The sequence below is a fragment of the Periplaneta americana genome, chromosome 8 (genome assembly GCF_040183065.1).
Source record: "Periplaneta americana isolate PAMFEO1 chromosome 8, P.americana_PAMFEO1_priV1, whole genome shotgun sequence".
Lineage (NCBI taxonomy): Eukaryota > Metazoa > Arthropoda > Insecta > Blattodea > Blattidae > Periplaneta > Periplaneta americana.
Window position 1 is genome coordinate 88,550,515 of NC_091124.1, and position 19,498 is coordinate 88,570,012.

General features: G+C 35.5%; 1 protein-coding gene across 1 annotated transcript in view; it reads left to right on the forward strand.

The window, feature by feature from the left end:
• The first annotated feature begins 11,219 nt into the window (after window positions 1-11,219).
• Atg14 (autophagy related protein 14) overlaps window positions 11,220-19,498 on the forward strand; it is a 39,071-nt gene continuing 30,792 nt past the window's right edge. The window contains exons 1-2 of the mRNA XM_069833237.1: window positions 11,220-11,498; window positions 16,212-16,317. Coding sequence (XP_069689338.1) covers window positions 11,299-11,498; window positions 16,212-16,317 — 306 coding nt within the window. The 5' untranslated portion in view covers window positions 11,220-11,298. The remainder of the gene's footprint in view (window positions 11,499-16,211; window positions 16,318-19,498) is intronic.

Here is a 19,498-nt window from a genome sequence, read left to right on the forward strand (position 1 = left end):
TACATACATACATACATACATACATACATACATACATACATACATACATACATACATACATACATACATACAGCTCGCGCAAGGAACGATTACCGAAAAGCAATGGTGGCGTTACTGTCTGTTTTGATGTGTGTATGTAGGCACGCCAAGGGGGCGAGAGGTGCCGGCCGATGGAAGTACTGTCTCTTCTAAGAAGATGAACAGATGAGGACATCGCTGTGGAAATAAAGAACGTAGCAAGAGAAAAATTCGAAGTTAATTAAACGCTCAACATATGTTTACGAATGAAATAATGATACCGTGCGATACAAGACACGTATTCACATGCAATGGAACAAACTAAAGTCGTAATGTAACTATCACAACGCAAGACTGATTCTATCGATGTCATTTCTCTTCCCACTGTACTCTTGAATATCATTCAAGCTATCTCGTGACCTTTCCTGTCGCTCGCTCTTCATTATCGCAGTGTTTGATTCGCATTCCTTCCGTCGGTATTCCCTGCTTGCGAGACCTATACACACACTTTTATATGTTAGAATGTGATAAAGCATTATTTTTAATTCATATTTCTTATATGATTTCTTCGCTCTCTAAAATTCATATAACTTTGTTATTTCGCTTTCGCATACAAACCTCCTTTTCAGCTCGCAGTGAATAGATCAGGTAGGTGGTTGCATTCCTTAGAGTCGTTACCATGGGATTTAAGAATAGCTCGGACTTTTGAATTGAATTTAATTGAAAGACAGGGAAATGGAAGGGGAAACTTTAAAAGGTACGCGAGAACGCGTCCTTGCAAGGAGTTCGAGGCTGAGAGAAACTGAATATGTGAGCTCCAAGGCTGTTGGCCACTTGTCTCACTCCGGGTTTCACTGCTTCACTGAAGGAGCTCTAGAAAATGTCGAAGGGGAAAAAGTCTAAAATGGACGTAACCTATTAGCTAACTCATACGGGGGGGGGGGGAGAGAGAGAGAGGCGTACGAGAGCAGTTCGGACTTCGGAACGGAAAGCTATACTTATTTTTTTGAAAGATGAGACATGACAGTTAAGCGGCCGAGCTTGGAACTACAGTGCTATGTTGCCAATCTGGACTACCATGCTGCTAGCTGATGGAAGCTAGCTGTTAAGATGGCTGACGTTAAAACATTCATTGACAATTGACGCGAAGATAAGAAAACAATACAAAAATCGACAGAGAATCAAACACGAAACGTACCAATGCTAACATTGTGTGCACAATAAATGTCGCCAAGAGAGCTATTAAGCACTCGCAAGTGGGAACAGTAAGTTTGGCAACTCAACCGTTGTTACCATAGCAACAGACCTACCACGCTATGTGACATTCAGTTGTTTTTCCAATCGCAACGCTCCTATCATGTCCCATCTTAAAAAAAAAAAAAACAAGTATACCAGTATCCACCTATACCACGCTGCCACTACAGTCGCTACCAGCATCTATGTTATCGAACTTCACAACAGCCAGTACATTCGACTTTTGAATTGAGACTTGAAGTGATCAGTTCGTACAGGTGAGTTGTATATTGTAGCATAGTTATTTTATAAAAAATTATAAAATGTCGAAACATAAGTTCCAAACAAATATTTTACAAATCATTAAGAAGCCGTGTGGTGAAGTAAGAGTAAATGCAGTACGGATGATAATGACACAGCAGATGAAGAAAAGTGTAGACCTGTTAATACCGTAGGCCTTATTTGTTACGGTATATCATTTCCGATTTCGTATTCTATCAATCACAATCATTTCCCGTTCTTAATTGTAAAGTCCAAATATTTCACTTCACGGTACATTGAATCATATTTTCCGTTTCTCTCTAGATCCTCTATTTCTTTATATTGATCTTTCTTCCAGTTTTCCTTTGTATTATCAGTTTCCCTTCTAAGTTCGTTGTTTAGTTTCCTGTAGCTTCTTCTATTACTCGGGACAAATAGGAATACCGCTGAACTCCAAGGACGTCACTATCATGTTTATATGCGTATTACTGCGAGATCGGTGAGTGGAGGGGAAGAGAGAGAGCATGTACACAACCTGTAAAGATGCAGTACCTACCCGAGACATGTATGAATAACTCGGAGCGTTTACTTACATTGAAGATATAATCGTAGCAGAGAAGAGACCTTGAAGGAAGGTAGTACATATATTTACTTACTTACAAATGGCTTTTAAGAAACCCGCAGGTTCATTGCCGCCCTCACAAAAGCCCGCCATCGATCCCTATTTTGTGCAAGATTAATCCAGTCTCTATCATCATATCCCACCTCCCTCAAATCCATTTTAATATTATACTCCCATCTACGTCTCGCCCTCCCCAAAGATCTTTTTCCCTCCGACCTCCCAACTAACACTCTATATGCATTTCTGGATTCGTCCATATGTGCTACATGCCCTGCCCATCTCAAACGAATTGTGTGTCAATCCATCTGAAGAAGTCCAAGTATATTATGTATATCCTTATGGGGAAATGTACTTTTGACAATGAAATCTTTTGATGTCGCAAAGTTGACTAACCTAACTCCATTGTCATTACTAGTTACGTGTAAGCTCTCTTTTCCAATAATCGGTTTAAAAATATCCTCCCTTACTACTTTAGCATTGAAATCCCCCAATAAAATGTTCATGTGATATCTAGATAACTGATCAAAAATGTGTTCCAATTCCTCATAGAAGCTATCCTTTATATGGTCGTCTTACTCTTCCGTAGGAGCGTGAGCATTGATGAATATGATATCGCACCATCTACCCTTAAATGCTAAATACGATAACCTGCCACTGATAAATTCAACCTTTTTTACTGCTATCCATAGTTGGGAAAATGCGCTATGTTATAGACACAAATTGTGTGCTCGAAATGCTAGCTTTCTCGCATTCTTTCTTTATATTTCTCACCGATTTTTCACTATTTCCCACCGCTTTCGCTGTTCTTTCCACAGTTCTTTTCAGAGGAATAGCTAGACCATTCTTTTTTTCTTCTTTAAAGAACTTAAATACATTATATATATATATATATATATATATATATATATATATATATATATATATATATATATATATACCTTTCTACTTTGCGAACATTTTTTCCCGCGGTGAAATCCTAGGCGGAGTTTCGACCCTCATTTTGCTGCAGCAAAGGCATGAAGCGCTTTACTGCAGCGCTTAAAAAAAAGCAAGGTTTACGAGTTTGCTGCACGATCCATCATGGCGGAATGTGTGTTTTGGTCTTTTGCAACGTTTATTATTGTCAAAATCGTCTAGTAATAATAATCCAATATCATTATCATAGAAGTCGAAATTATTTAACATGTTTGGTTCTTTTAGGGTTAAATTTATTACGGCAGAAATAGAAGCCAATATTAATTGTCCACCATTTTGCAGTCATTTGACCTACTTACGTTTTTTTTTCGACCCTCATTTTGCTGCAGTTAAGGCATGAAGCGCTTAAAAAAAACGCACGGATTGCTATCACTACGTATAGAATCAACGAGCTAGAAGTAGAATATAGAGTGGCGATCGCGCCGCCATCTTTGAAAATTTTGAACCTATGTCCGCCATGCTTTAACTAGTCAAGAAGTGGGCGTGGTTCCTATAGCATAATACATCGCATTACCTTATATATTTAATTTTACTAACACTTCTTCATTTTAACAGTTGTCAGAAAACTCATGCAGCAACAATTTATTCCATTCACCTTACGTTAACATCGAAGCTTAAAGATGTGGGTACAAGTGGGCGTGGTTCCTACAGGACGAGGCTGAAAGAGAATGTTTAGAATATTTCATCTTGTTAATATTATTTTATACTGCAATAATTCACATATCCCATTTTTACCAGTGGGAAGGAAAAGCCACGCAATATTTTCTTCTACACATCTCACATTGACATTGAAGTTTTAAGATGTGGAACATGTACAGAAGTGGGCGTGCTTTCCATAGGATGAAACGGAAAGGGTAGTCCAGGATAGTTGCATCTTATGAATCTTATTTTATATCGCAATAACTCGTATATCTCATTTTTACTACCACTTTATTTTTAATAGTCGTCAGTAAACCCATGCAGAAACATTTTATTCCATACATCTTAGGTTAGCGAGATTAACATTAAAGCTTTTAGATGTGGAACTACAGTTACACAATTTTTTGGCGAGATGAGATGAGGCCGAGGATTCGCCATAGTTTACCGGACATTTGCCATACGGTTAGGGAAAACCTCTGATAATCAGCCCAAGCACAGCTCCAGATCACCAAACAAGTGAGTCTGCCGACTGAGCAGCGTTAATGGCTCTACAAAAATATACAATACATATCAAGCAGTTGAACTATACAAAAACATACAATATACAGTAAGCAGATAATTCAGTTTGAAAGCATAAGCAATTCAATCAGTTGAGCTATACAAAAATACAGAATACACAGCAAGCCGATTAATTAAATTTAAATCATAACAATTCAATCAACTAAGATATACAAAAATAGACAATACATATGAATGAGATTGTTATTCAGTTTACAAGCATAAAAAATCCATGAGATAAACTAAAAAATAAATGCACAGCAAGATACAATGGGGCCCAGTGGAAAAGGAGCCCATGGCATATTCCTGTTGATTTTTACACGCTTTCAGTGGAAGACACGTAAGCTCCAGTTTCGTCGGACAGACATAAACTTCTTGAAGTCGTATTCATGTCAGTATGTTATACAAACCTGGATTCTCGTGGTGTTCTATCGAATTTTCCTGTGCCACAGAAGAGAAAGCTTCTTCGAAACTTCGCTTCTTTGGTGGAGGTCTAGAAGTCTCTTTTCTTTTCAAATGAGCTGGAAACTTGAATACAGTTCGTATTACATTGGGCAACAAACATCTCCTCTCGTTCACAAAATACATGTATTTTGTATCGAAATGTGCAGAACACAAAACACTATGTACTTTGGGAAACCATTTGTCTCTCTTCATTTGTGAAATCCACTGCTTAGTCAACAAATCATTTTTCAGTGGGAATCTGTAAAAACAATGAACATGTTACAGAATCTTTCTATCTATTTATAATAACAGTTATATTCTTTGTTTTGTCGCTTCGGTTGCTACAGTTGTAAGACGAGCACACAAGAGGCATCTTAATAGAGAATTTAAAAATCTCCACGTGCTTATACGCCTACTTCTGCTACAGCGAGATACTAGTTAAAACATGGCGGCCGGTAGTTCAAGCTAGTACCACAAAGAGCGCTGATACAGATGTGAACGCCACTCTATATTCTACTTCTAGCTCGTTGGTTCCAACCCGCGGATAGTGCGTAAGTCCCTATTTACACTTGCTATTTGTCGCGCAACATCAAGCGCTTTCTGTCGGCTATATGTAGCATCACCGTTTACACTTGGCAGATTTCTCGTCCACAAGTCGACGCAAGTTGTTGCGCTTTCTGTCGGCTAAATGTAGTATCACCGTTCACTCTTGGCAGATTTCTCGTCTGCTACTCGAGGCTAGATGTTGAGCTCGAGCAATGTGTGAATGATGTGGTGAGCCTTTTAAATGAACAGAATGGATTTTAACAATAAAATGTAGCTGTTTTAGCTTCTGCAGCTTCAAGTGTTTTATTAACTTGCACTAATGAGAACCAAAAAAAAAAAAAAAAAAGAGAGAGAGAGAGACTGGGAAAGGAGATGGAGGTCCAGAAGGCAGGAGAAAGGGTTATTCCATGTTCTCAGTAAAGATTTCAAACTGGAAGAAAATCGTACAATAGATATTTATTATATTAAAATGAATTGAAAGTTTAATTTTTTTTCTTGCATATTGACTTCTGATGTTCTTTATTTTTGTTTTGATGTCGGAGGGAATAAGTTGTCTGCTACTGCTTTTCCGAATCATGTTCGGGTCTTGTCGCCTCAATTCGGCTGGCCCACCTAGGAAATGTCGCACAGAAATAAAAACAGCTTCTACTCAGCAGATGTCGAAAAGAATGGAACGTACTGCGCATGCGCCCGCGCTGTAAGTCGAACGACAAATAGCAAGTGTAAATAGGGACTTAGTATATGTATATATGATCTAGGGTAAAATGTACGATCCTGTCGGCAAAGAAGGTAAAACATGGCAAAAAGAGAGGATTTTAAACATTTCTTACAATTTACGACCTTTGGAATTATATATATATATATATATATATATATATATATATATATATATATATATATGCAGTATTATGAGTGTATTCCATATATACATTTATAGCAGCTTCTGCATGTAGCACTTCTGCATTACAAGTACTGTGCAAGTTAACTGTTGCAAAACATATTTTTATAAACATTGCTCTCCTATGTCTCCAAGTCCAGGTGACATGACAGCTTGTTTTTGGTAAACATTATTATAGCGACAAGAAATCAGGTAGTGTCCATTACTTGTGACTATTCATAAATGTTGCTGACAAACATTCCTTTGTTTATTTCCAAATATCTCAGAGAAATAGTCTCTTCAATCCTTTCAATAGCATAAGTTGGTTGTAATGTTTTGAGAACCTCAGAACAGAAAAAGGAAATAAACATATTCAATATATGGGTCTATTTTGTACATACACAGGAACAAGGAACAGCCTGTTACAGTACTATTGCTTGTGCCAATCGTGTTTCGTAGTAGTGCACGAGCAGTAAGAAATCAGGTGTCATTATGGTAGGTTCTAACGTGAAATAGTGGCAATAGACTTATAGTGATAGTGGTCCTAATAGGTCCTACTCCCAAAAGATCTACATCCGGTGTACCTAAATATACAGAACGACAACAAAATTGTAGAAAATTATGGTAAACAATTTCTTAAGTCAAAGCTTGGTTTTATTCTGATGAAACAAACTGTAAAAGGGCTAGATGTAGGTTCTGGCTCTTCTGTTCCTGTTGTTGTTGATCCTTCTGCGGATCCTCCCAAGATAAGGAGACAACAAAGTGTTAAAAAACCATTTTATGTGCCAGTATTTAATTTTTAACAATTTTATGAGAATTAAAAACTCATTTAAATAAAACACTGTGTAGGGAGTTTAGATAAAATAACCAAAATAGGCATATTTTATATGTAGTGTATGATCCTCCAATCAAAAGTACTGGAACCAGTCAAGCCGCAGGGTTGGCAACGCTGTTCCTAAGTAACTTCCTTTCCGCACAGTGACGAAGAGGAGTGACTCCTCTTGTCAGTGACAGAGCAGGTACTGATTGCAACAATTTTCATGTTGAGTTAGATACTAGCACAGTCTACTATATACAGTCACGAAGGTTAAGTTTTGAGGGTGCTAGAAACAATAGACTGTGACGGTACTATTTTGCATTGCCTGTAATGAGGCGATATTAGCGATCCTAGTGGTGAGCAACTGTCTAATGTTTGCATATTTACTACGTATTGAGCTTCGCGACTGTATATACTAGACTGTGATACTCAAGGGTTTGGGCTACCGCTGACCCTATTATTACACAAAATATATCTAACAATTACTTTAATTTTAATGACTATGGTAAAACTAATAATACAAAATTATTACATTATGTTATATTATAAACTTTTTCTTTTGTAATTTCCTTGGGCTACCGCAGGTAGCCCCGGTAGCCCGCAAAATACGCCCCTATAGCGGTTTCAGAATAAGAAGGCATATGGCCTAAGCCAATTGAGTGCTAGCAACAGTTCGACGTTGTCACACAGTGCACGGTGCTCGAGACGTGGAAGACAGAGACAACAGATAAGGACAGAACAGATCAGTTGCAGCTCTCTCGCTGAGCGAGCGGGTCGAGACCTGTTTCTTCATTGTGTGTAATGTTTAAATATAATTACTCTTACTGAAGTAATTCTCATCTCAATTTTTATTACTTCTTCGCTTCATAGATCAGTAGCTCTTGGAGTCACTGACTTGCGAAATAAAGTGACAGATATGTAAAAATGTACTTTGTTAATATCTGAGAAAGAATGTTTTAATTCTTACTCAGACTTCCTTGTACAGCAAAGCTGAATTTATTATTGTTTATTTCTCCAGAGGAAAGATAAGGTATAGTTTGTTTGTAGGGGCAGCCTAAGAATCTAGCGATAACAAAACGAAAACATATCTATAGATACGTAATTTAGTATTGAAGTTGGAAAGTATTTTATTTTTCCTCCGTTAAATGAAGCCTATATAATTTAATTTAATTTAATTCTCTAGCTTATACATACCTAGGGGTCCAGGGTTCTACATTCGGGTTACGAATCTGGCTATAATGCAACGTAATCATAATGTGTGTTCATATAATTCAGTACTCATACTGGAACTGTAGATTATTTATTTTTCTCCGATAAACTAAGTCTATCTAATTTTATTTTATCATATCTAGAGGTCCAGTGTTCCATATTCTGGCTAAGAATCCGGTTATAAGAATATAAGGATATCTATTCATATGTAGGCCTAATTCAGTACTCATATTGAAACTGAAGATTACTTTCTTTTACTTTATTAAATCAAGCCTATCTAATTTAATTTAATCCTCAAGCTTATACCTACCTAGAAGTCCATGTTCTATCACTCTGGCCTGTGGCAATATAAACCTACGAGTGAAGGTAATTATACAGAAGCGAATATGAAAACCGTAATCCAATAATATCGTTAATATATTGAAGATAAAATTGTAGGCCTATATTAGAAAAAATCGTATAAAGTGTAGTATATATAACGAAAGGTTTTTAAAATAGAAATTGAGTTTTGGAATTATAAAATCTCCTCGTTCCTAGCATGCCTGTATTTATTTTAAAAGTGAAATGTAGTTAATGTGCTTCATTTTATAAAATTTTCTAATGCTCTTAAGGAAGACTGTTGTTAATGCTCTTCGTATAATTCATGAAAAAAAAAAAAAGGCAGGAGTGTTTATGTTTATAATATCATCCAAATATCTCATATGTTTATGCAATATTTAGTCTTATACCATGTATAATATTCCAATGAAAAGTGAAAATCGTACCTATGATTATTCTCAGCGTTCTTCTTCTTTCTACGTTCTATTATAATGACACTGCTAACACATACTACTAATGTATTTAAAATATTGTACGATGGAGTAATACACGGTTCTGAAAATTGTACAAATAATTAACACGTTTGTTTTGAGTTATTTTCCAGGAGAGGTAAATTCAAGTATACCACCTATTTTAATTGTCTCTTTGTCCTGTCCGAGAATATGAGATAACTTATGCACTTCTAAACCACACGTCTCTGCATTCAGATTCTTTGTTCGTGAAGAACTGACACGCACTGAATCATAAGTTAGTCCTTTAAAAAAATTATATACAAAAATACCATACCCCTCGCTTGTGAGTGTTGGACTATCCTTTTGCGTATAACAGATGAAACACCAGAGCCAATTGCAATCCCTTCAAGAGACATTGTTACGGTAAGTTACACATCACACAAGAGAAAACAGTTCACATCTGAATTTGAAAATAAACAGATTCTATCTTCGTTTACAGAGACGGAATTCAGAGCAAAATATGTTCTATGCTGTAGGTTGGATATCTCTGTTTAGTCTGAAAGCGATAACACGCGAACCAGTTGACATACGATTGTCATTCTTGTACTGTTGGATTCAGAATTCGGAGCTCTATCGAATGGCATAGCTTAAAATTCATTCCTAGCCATAAGTATTGTTCGCGCAAGAATGAAACTAATACGCGACGCTTCAGCGAGATTTCGCGACGATTTAACTAGGCAACAGCGCTTCACTGTCACTGGCTAGTCGACATAGACCGGCCTGAACTAGCTCCGCCTTATATGCCTTCTTATTCTGAAAGCGCTCTAGCTACTAGTATGGCCCATACTAGTATCTAACTCGTTGTGTCCAAGTTATTTTTGTAACCGTTATAATTAAGTAACTATTACAAAGTAACTGCTACGTTATTTTTCGCCCATCCCTATGTTGATTGTACTCCCGATATCGCAGCGCAGTCCAGTTGGTTTATAAACACGCTGCCGGTGAAGATAGCTGTCCCGAGTAGTACCTTCTTATGGGTTGATGTTTTTTTTCATTTTCTCATTTCCTCCAGTCTTCAAACATTTTCGCTGTGACCCAGCGTTTCTTAATACTCACACCTTCTCTGTATCCTATTGTTTCTTCTGTTATCTGCTTTTTAAGATGAGTCCAGTACTGTACTACTCTTACTTTTTCAGGTGTGGATTTTAATGTTCCAGCTTTGTCTTGAAAATATGCTTCAAAATTTCTTTCCTCTTCATTATTCAGTTTTTCTATGTTAAATTTCGTCATCTGTCTTCTCCTTATCTTCTTGAGACGAGGTATCGTATCTATTTCGCCTATCAGTAGTACGTGATTTGAGTTAATATCCACTCGGTAAAGTTTTAGCATTTTTAAAGCAATATGGTTTATGGGTGGACAATAAATGTAACCTATATTTTGAATTAGAGCTCTTGAAACTACACTACTGCCTACAATCATTCGTAATACCGGCATACTTACTAAATAACCGCAACTGTAACAATGTTTATGACAGAGTAAAAATATTAAAGTATGCATTATGTTCATAGAGTTATGTTTGTCACGCATAGGCTAATTATTTAAAAAATATACTTCTTAAACGTTAATTTTATGATAATTTGTGCTGAATAGCGAAGCATATGATAGTATTTCAAGAATATTTCTGAAGAAAGAATAATATTATGCTTGAAACGAGCGGACCAGGATTCATTTGCTAGTTAGAACAAGTTACTGGTTGAGATTTTTTTTCTGGGTTTTTCATCAACCCATTAAGAGCAAATGCTGGATGACTTTCGACATGGAACCTGGACTTATTTCGTTGGCTTTATCGGGCATCGTTTCACTTAGATGCTATAACCATCGCAGCTGATGAAGCGTAGTAAAATAAATTATTATTATTATTATTATTATTATTATTATTATTATTATTATTATTATTATTTGACAATTGTAGGTAATTTTAAATGACAACTGTGTTAACCGGTCATTCAGCGCAATGAGAATATCAATAATTATGATATAATTATTATCACAAATTTATTCTATAGTCGCTTTCGAGGAACTGCTGGACATTAAACAAATCGTTCAAAGATAATTTAATCTCGCAGACAGTGCTCTCATGGCAACAGATTACCAATTTTAGTGTTATTAGCTTTTACAATCGAGTTCATAGTTGAGTGCCCCGTAGTGTCATGATTTTTTTATCTCTTTATTTTTTTATTCCTGTTGCAGTGTTGACAATATTCTTGATTCTTGAATGTTTCGTTCAGCAGTTGGTGTTTATAACGCTTACTGTAAGGAATAAGGGACAATGGCGTCTAGTGGTTCAGCGTATAGCAGTGATGCTCCAGGAGATTTTCACTTATCTTCCTCAATAGAAGACAGTGGCAGTAGATTCAGTACTTCCGTCGATAAGTGCCCTTTATGTAGTTATAATAGAAAGACATTTTACTGTAAACAATGTATTCAGGAAGGAAGCTTTATTCATTCTAATAATCATTATGCTGAGAGGTACAGAAGTGTTAAATATTATTGCATCAGTTTACGTCATGGGTGTTTCGGACCTTATGAAAAGTATACTCTGTATTAAACATATATAACGGTATTGACTTGATCATACCATGTACAATATATAAAACTTTATTTAAAATCCGTGTTGCTGTCATATGCATTTTCATTGAGGTTAGGTTTGAGTAATTTCATTTTGGCAAGTTGTCAGTTTCACACATTCCCTAATTCAAGATCATTTTCACTATAATATTTTGTGTAGTGAAATAATTTCTGACGTGTTGTAATGTAACTATGTTAACGATATCTGCCTACATGTGTAGTAGAAAGAATTTTTATAAAATACGAGAAAGTGCAAATTTACCTAATCTTACATTTTATCATTTCAATAGAGGTATGGTTATGAACTCTTGTACAAATTCTTATTTGACCTACACTACCTTCAAGTGCAGTAAGAGCTAACTAATTATTACTGACAAATTTTTCTGAGGTAGGGTTAGTTTAGGTTTTTTAATTATTTATCAATTTCCTCGAAATTTTACTTTCTAACATTAGAGTAATTTTGCTTTATTATTGAAGGTCATCTATATTGTACAAAGTTCCGGCTAAACTAGCGCTGAGATAGTTCCCTTTGTACTCCGCGTATAAGTTATATCTCGCATATACGAATCTGTGACAGGTTAGGTTAGTTTAGGCTATTGTTATGCCTTGCATATACGATGAACTGCATCTCCACAAAAAGAACTCCCATATAAATTCAACGATTTTCAATTTCGAAATCACCGCAACTACCTCAGCGCAAGTTTCACCAAAGTTTCTTCGGTTTGTGTGTTGGTATGCATGCTGTAATAACAGTATAAACATTTGAAATTAATGACAGTTTCCATGCAATCCCTAACTGGAAATAAAATTTAAAAGATTGTTTGGAAATCCTCTATATTTCAAATTACCTACTCCTAAGACGTTACTGGTACTTTTGAGGTTCCAACTTGTCTTGGGACAGTTGACTTGACATCTTGGCAACAGTTGGGTGTGGCAATAGTCTTGAGAGCGAAGTCTGGCATAAAATTTCCTATAATATTACAGTATATTATGGAGTATTAATTAATTTAATTTAATTTGTATGAACATAGATTGCCAGCGCATTTTTGGTAACTTTATATTGAGTTAAAATATTAATACAACGAATGAATAGCAGTTTTTCCCAAAAGGTCACAATTTCATAAATTGAGTGCGACATAATTCAGTTTAATTAAGATGTTTACAAATTAATTCTAGAAATTAACGGCTTAACTGTAGTAAAAGAAATTAATGTACATATGAGGGCTAGAAATAGACATAATTACTTAGTTAATATTGATTGACTTCCTGTCTCAACTAAAAAGTGTGACTGGAGGGACACATCCACTTATTGTTCTAGTTATGACTAAATTACATTGTAGCTTTATAGTTAAATGAAAAAAAAGTAATAGGTCTATTTGTGTTCTGTAGGCTATAACGTAAAATGGTAGAATCCAAGAAAGAGGGCAGTTTTCCCAATCAATAAGTTGGATGATGTAATAGGCCTATATGACCTCACGTATGTCCGCATATTACAGTGCAAGTACGAAAAACTGTTTTAATAAAATTGTGGCAATTTAACTTATCTCAATAAGATTAATAAAATACTAAAGGGAGTACCAAATTTCTTTTCCAGTACGTCCAAAACAAGACTAAGGGGGCCATTTCTGTGAAGTAACCCTCGAAGTATAAAAAACTATATATTCATAAAATGCTGTAGATATTAAGTATAGAATATAAACTGTTTTCTGTCAGAAGTCTGAAGATTAGTTGAAACCCCATAAGTGACACCATTAAGACATCACTCATGAGGCAACTAAGCCAAAAGATAATTGGGTAGTGTGGCCATTTCCTTTCACCCTCCATTGCATACATCGCTGACTAGTAACATAGACCTGAGATGTATGCAACAATAAAACTGTTCTTCCTCTGCTCTGATGTACAGCAGTGGCAAAAAAAAAACCAGACCGCCAGAATAATCAAAGTCCCCGAAATGAGCCACTGTGCATGCTACGTCCACATTCACAAGATAGCGAGTAATTTATTGAAATTGTTGTAGTTTCGACTGCTGACATAGCCCATTTCGAAAGCCATTAGAAAATAAACTGGTAAAATTCATGTTCTGAGAATAATAAGTTAATTAAGTAGTAAAATGTCGCTGCAATCGAAAAGTATTGGGAATAAATTTGAATAAGGAACAAAAAAAAGTTTCCTCCCCTGGCAGGATTCGAACCACGAAAATCTTAATTACCAGTCTATTGTGCTCTGGAGTGAACAAGGCTCTGAAATCAGCTACAAGGGTCAGTCTGGTTTTTTTGCCACTATTGTACATATCGTCAAGTGAGATGTGCTCCCTGATAATATGTATCAGCCAAAATCTCAATCAGAGAATAGAATATAAACTATAAAACAATAATTCATTCATATGGGTTCTGAAAATGATTAAAATGTCACTGAAATATACGAAACCATCAAGAAATTTTGATCTGAATAAACTCAGAAGGTCTTCAGTGTAAGATCATTCTCAATACAAGAGCATCAGAAGTAGGTAGTCTATTGGGCAGAGATGAGTTTCGTTTTACTTAAAGAATTCTGTTTCAATATTGTGAACACTATTCACGTATCATTTAATTAATTACTTCAAACTGTAGCCTACATTTAATATGGACCTACTTACAGACCTTTATCATAACCAAAACGTTACACTAAAAAATGTTCCATAAATATCTTTGGCCCATTTAAAATGAAGAAACATGACAATCTTCTGTACAATCCGTTTCAACAGCTCTTCAGTCACATTACAAAATATACAGAGGGATCCAAAAAAATGTACTCTTTCTTTGATAATAAATATCTTTGGAACAAAATGACATGTAGTTATAATTCTTGTGTGGAGAGAGAGTCATTGTATGTGTTCGAAGTGACCAACATCAATGGCTAAACAACGTCGATGCTGCCGAACTACTTGGTGAAGTACTGCTGGTGTGATGGGTGCACGCACGATGCTTTGATAGAGTCTCGTAGCGCATTCAGTGTAACTGGCTTTTGTCAATAAACTTCATTCTTCAAGGTTCCCCATAGGTAGAAGTCGAGAGGTGTTAGGTCTGGAGACCGTGATGGGTACTCAATAGCACCTCTTCGTCTGATCCATTGTCCAGGTAGAGTGTCATCCAAGTACGCCCTGACATCTCGATGGTCGAGAGGTGGAGCACCATCTTGTTGTAGATAAAATCTCTCATCTCCAAACACTTCTTGAATGGCAGAAAAAAATCCGTGTCTGAAGCATATCGAGATACATCTGACCAATTATGTTTAAAGAAGTAAGGATCAACCTGTCGGTTTCAAATTTATTCTGTATATGGGCAATTGTTCTATGTGTTGGTGGTTGAGTTCCAAACTCATTCTGCCATTGTCGTTGTACCTCTTTAATGTTTTCATACTTCCAGTATCACTTCAACACAGTCTTGCGTTGCTCAAACCTCATCCTTTCAGCCATTGTTGCTGCTGTCTGCTCCCAGCACTCGTTACTCATGTGACCTCGCTATCTGTTGAGAAAACGTTATGCTACACTACTGTGCAAGAATTGTAACTACATGTCATTTTATTCCCAAGATATTGATTGTCAAAGTGTGAGTACATTTTTTGGACCCCTCTGTATAAGTTTATCATTAGCATTAGTTTTACGAGTAAAATCCAAGAATTAGTTGCTGTTTTTTCCAGGCCAATAGGAGATCGATGACGCGATATGACATCATGCACAATGACAATACTTCAAAATATGAATTTAATCGGGGACTACTCACCCGACACCCCCATTACAACAGCTTTTTTCCTCCCACCCTACACCATTTCACTGCTCTTCCTTCCTCACATTATTTCTCTCGTCTTTCTTTACTTACTTTATTCTACTAACTACTTTATATTAAATTGGAATACCAGACTTACTTTTAAATATGCCGAGACTCGATTTTAGGACTTTTCGTTTAGTGAACCACTATCATAGCCATTACGCTACGAATTTGTTTATGAACAAATCCTTGAAAATTGTATGTATGCCAGGATTCGATTTTAGGACTTTTCGTTTAGTGAACCACTATCATAGCCATTACACTACGAATTCGTTGATGAACAAACCCTTGAAAATTGTATGTACGCACAATTAACATCAAATCAAAGATATTAAACATAACTTATTACTTTATTATTATATAATAGAACTGAATTCATTAGTTTGCTATTAATCTTATTACAGTTAATATGGCAAATAGATCACGAATTAACTAACTTAATATTGTACAAGGAACTAATATGATAAATATCCGAATGATGGCATTACTACACTTATCCACTATCAATTGTGTTACTATACGTATAGTAAATCAATTCATTACACTAGGTCTACTCCTTTTAGTATTCTATTAATCTTATTGAGGTAAGTTAAATTGTCATATTTTTATTAAAACAGTTTTTCGTATTTGCAATGTAATGTGCGGACATACGTGACGTCATATAGGTCTATTACGTCATCCAACTTATTGCTCGGGAAAACTGCGACTCTTCCTTGGATCCTACCAGAAAGTTATTATTATAACCATTATGTATCGGTTACTAGATCTGGCTTTTGTGTTTGTTAAGATATTCTGTTTTTGTTTTAAGATTTGCTGAGAAACGAGTGCAACTTTTGAATTGGCAGAATAATAAGAAGCAGCTACAAGACTTGTGCAATAAATTGCTTCAGAAGCATGTACGATCAGACCAATTGGTATGTTACTTCTGTGTTATTAATTAGGGATGGGACAATACTGCTTTTTGTCAATACCGATACCAAAACTTTGACACCGATACTCGATACTCAGTTATTAAAGATATCTTTGTGAATTTGCCAGATGATAACACAAAGTACTGCATGCTGTTGAATAGTTAGACACAAACGAACTACACAGTACAATATTGATAGTAACGATATATTCTGCTAAAAGAAATCTCGAAGCTGAGAGGGAAGGGTTAGGGAAAGTATAATATGGTATGTTTTTTGTAGTGAATTCTAATTATTTTGAAAACATTAAAAATAGTATCTTTTTTTTTCTTCTTCTCCCAAGAACTGTTATTGTAGGTAGCTAGGTAGTACATCTCTTCTCTCTTCTCACACTATTGTTTTCACATCCTCGCATCACTGCTTTTATTTTAAATTACAAGTATTGTAACTAGTTCTACGAATCTATGGTTTATTCTTCTTTTATATTTACAGTATTGCTTATATAGTTATTTATAACTTAAGCTGTTGTGACAAATTGACAACCCTAAGCTGAAAGGTCGGTACTCTTCCCACACCACCAGTTTCTGTTATTCATTATTCACTAATTGAACCGACTGGTAATAGGAAAAGGTATAGGCGATACATGCATTGTATTGGACAGAGAACAGATATATTTCTGTTTTCTAGTCACTAATTGAGGGAACTGTGCGTGCCAGGTACAATGATTTTTGCGTTTTGGAGAGAGGATCTTAACATGATCTTGGATTTAGGATTGAATATTATTTGAAATGCAGAAATTGAAAGCATCAAAAAGGTATTGAGGACTTATCCCAATGTATTAGGCATGCTTTGATACTACTGAGTGTCGTAGGTATTGAGGAATCGCGAGTATCGAGGTCTCATTCCTAATATTAATACCTAGTAGATAAGATTTCTTTGAATGTTTCTCTGACTTCGTCCATTTGACTTTTTCAGTCTGTTACGTAATTGTGACATCAGTGTAAGCTAGTTTTGCATAACAAACCTTACAAGACTAAAGGCTAGGTGCATGATCCCAAAATCTGCTCCACATGATATATAACTTCATTTAATCTATGTTTTTACAACCAGCATTATGTCATAGAAATCTCTGTTTCAAACATACCATACAATTTTTAAAGATTACACTCCATTTTCAAGTTTATCATTGTCATTAAACATTGGCTGAACTTAAGTGATGAATTCATAAGGGCCAATGGGAAAGATTTCCCCTTCAGAAAATAATTTCAACCTTGGTAATAACTAGACCTCGGAATTTTAGGCATGAAAAATTAACGTTTTAGGTATCTAAAATAGGTTACAAAATGATGTAATCAGATAGCTACTATTCATTAATTTTAGGAAAGAAAAAATGTTTATTTTTGATATCTAAAATGGGCCACAAAACGATTAGTTATGCATGAAAGTAAGTATTTTTACATTTTTTGTATGTAGACCTATGACTATAGCATCACATGTTATTTGTTTTCATAATTACTAACACAATTTAGATTATTATCAGAATTTTCTCCAAATTCTCTGTAACAAAGAAAATGTTTAATTCTTACCTATTTATTCCATAAATGACAAAAAATTATTTTCCTGTCTTAAAATATACAGCAATTTATCCCTAAAATATTTTTCGAATACAGCAATTTATCCCTAAAATATTTTTCGAGTTCTGTTCATATTCAGTAGGTATTTGCGTGTCAGTTTGTCTGGGAATGATGCATATGAAATGTAATAATTTTACTAAATATTTAATATTCCTTCATTTGAAATAAAAAATAAACAGTGACACTTCACTTCAAGAATGATAATTTGATAGAGACAAATTAATATTTATGGGAAAACGTTTTGGTAAGAGAAATTATAGTATAGAATTCTTTAGTTGGTAGAGAAATTTAGACAGGGAAAGATATAGTTCTTACCTGTCACTTACTCAGTGGCTGACCAGACTTCTGCGGGGGGGGGGGGGGGGGAGGATGGTGGCAAGAGACAGACACCCTCCATGAAACTATTTGTATGTACAGTGGCGGATTCTTCCAATTCTATTTCCATGTTGTCATCACCGTTATCGTCATCACTATCAGAATTGAAACTTATTATGAAATGATCACTACCTTGTCAATCATTCCATCCCTTTCCCAATAAAAGTCCTCTTCCTTTTTAAATGTTCACACACATTTTTCCAATTCTCTGGCTTGAACCTGGACAACGCTTCTTGAAATAATTTTATAATTTCACTGGATTTGAAAGATACATTGTGTTTAGCGACATTATTTTTCACTTGTTCCCAGATGAACTCAATGGCACTAAAATTGCAGTGATATGGTGGCAGTCGTATTACAGTATGCCGGTGTAGTTCACTTTGAGCTAAGGTATCCAGTTCGTACCTTACCATTTTCTCCTTTTTAATTTTATTATGTCATACAATACGATTTTTGTCGCCTTTGGGTCGTATTCTGTATTGTTCTGACGTAACCAAGACTGCATGTCGGATTTAGAAGATGCAGAAGTGGGAGCTTTATTTAACTGTATAGAATGATAAGAGGCGTTGTCCATTACTATGATGCTGTTTTGTGGAATGTTCAGAAGGAGTTTGTTTTCGAACCAATGTTTGAAATTAACGGCGTTCATTTCTTCATGGGGATCGTTGATAGATTTTGACTTAAAACTGTAATAGGCTCCTGGTATAAATCCACAAGAAGATCCAGCATACACAAAAATAAATCTTCCCCCTTTTCCTAAGGACACGTTCAGAGAAATGTTACCATCATCATAAACCCAAATTTTACTCTTTGTGTGATTAATGTTTATCCATGTTTCATCTAGGTAAATGATAGAATGGCTGGTTATTCTTAAGTTGCGAATCCTCCTTACGAAATGGAATCACTTAGCAATTATGTTGAGTTTCTGTGTCAGAAGCTTCCGTCCAAAGTTATTCTTAGCGTAATGGAAATTAAGTATTTTTAGTAATTTCGACACTGACCATTTGCTGCCAGAAAATAACCCAGACTTATCGAGAGCATCACGAATATCTTTCACACTCGGAATGAAATCAGTGTTATACAAGGAGTAAATCTGCCTCTTGTTGGCAGCCGCAGTGAACGAGTCTATTGGTTTTTGTGGAAGTTCTTTGCGGCCACTTTTTGCCCAGAGTTGGCAC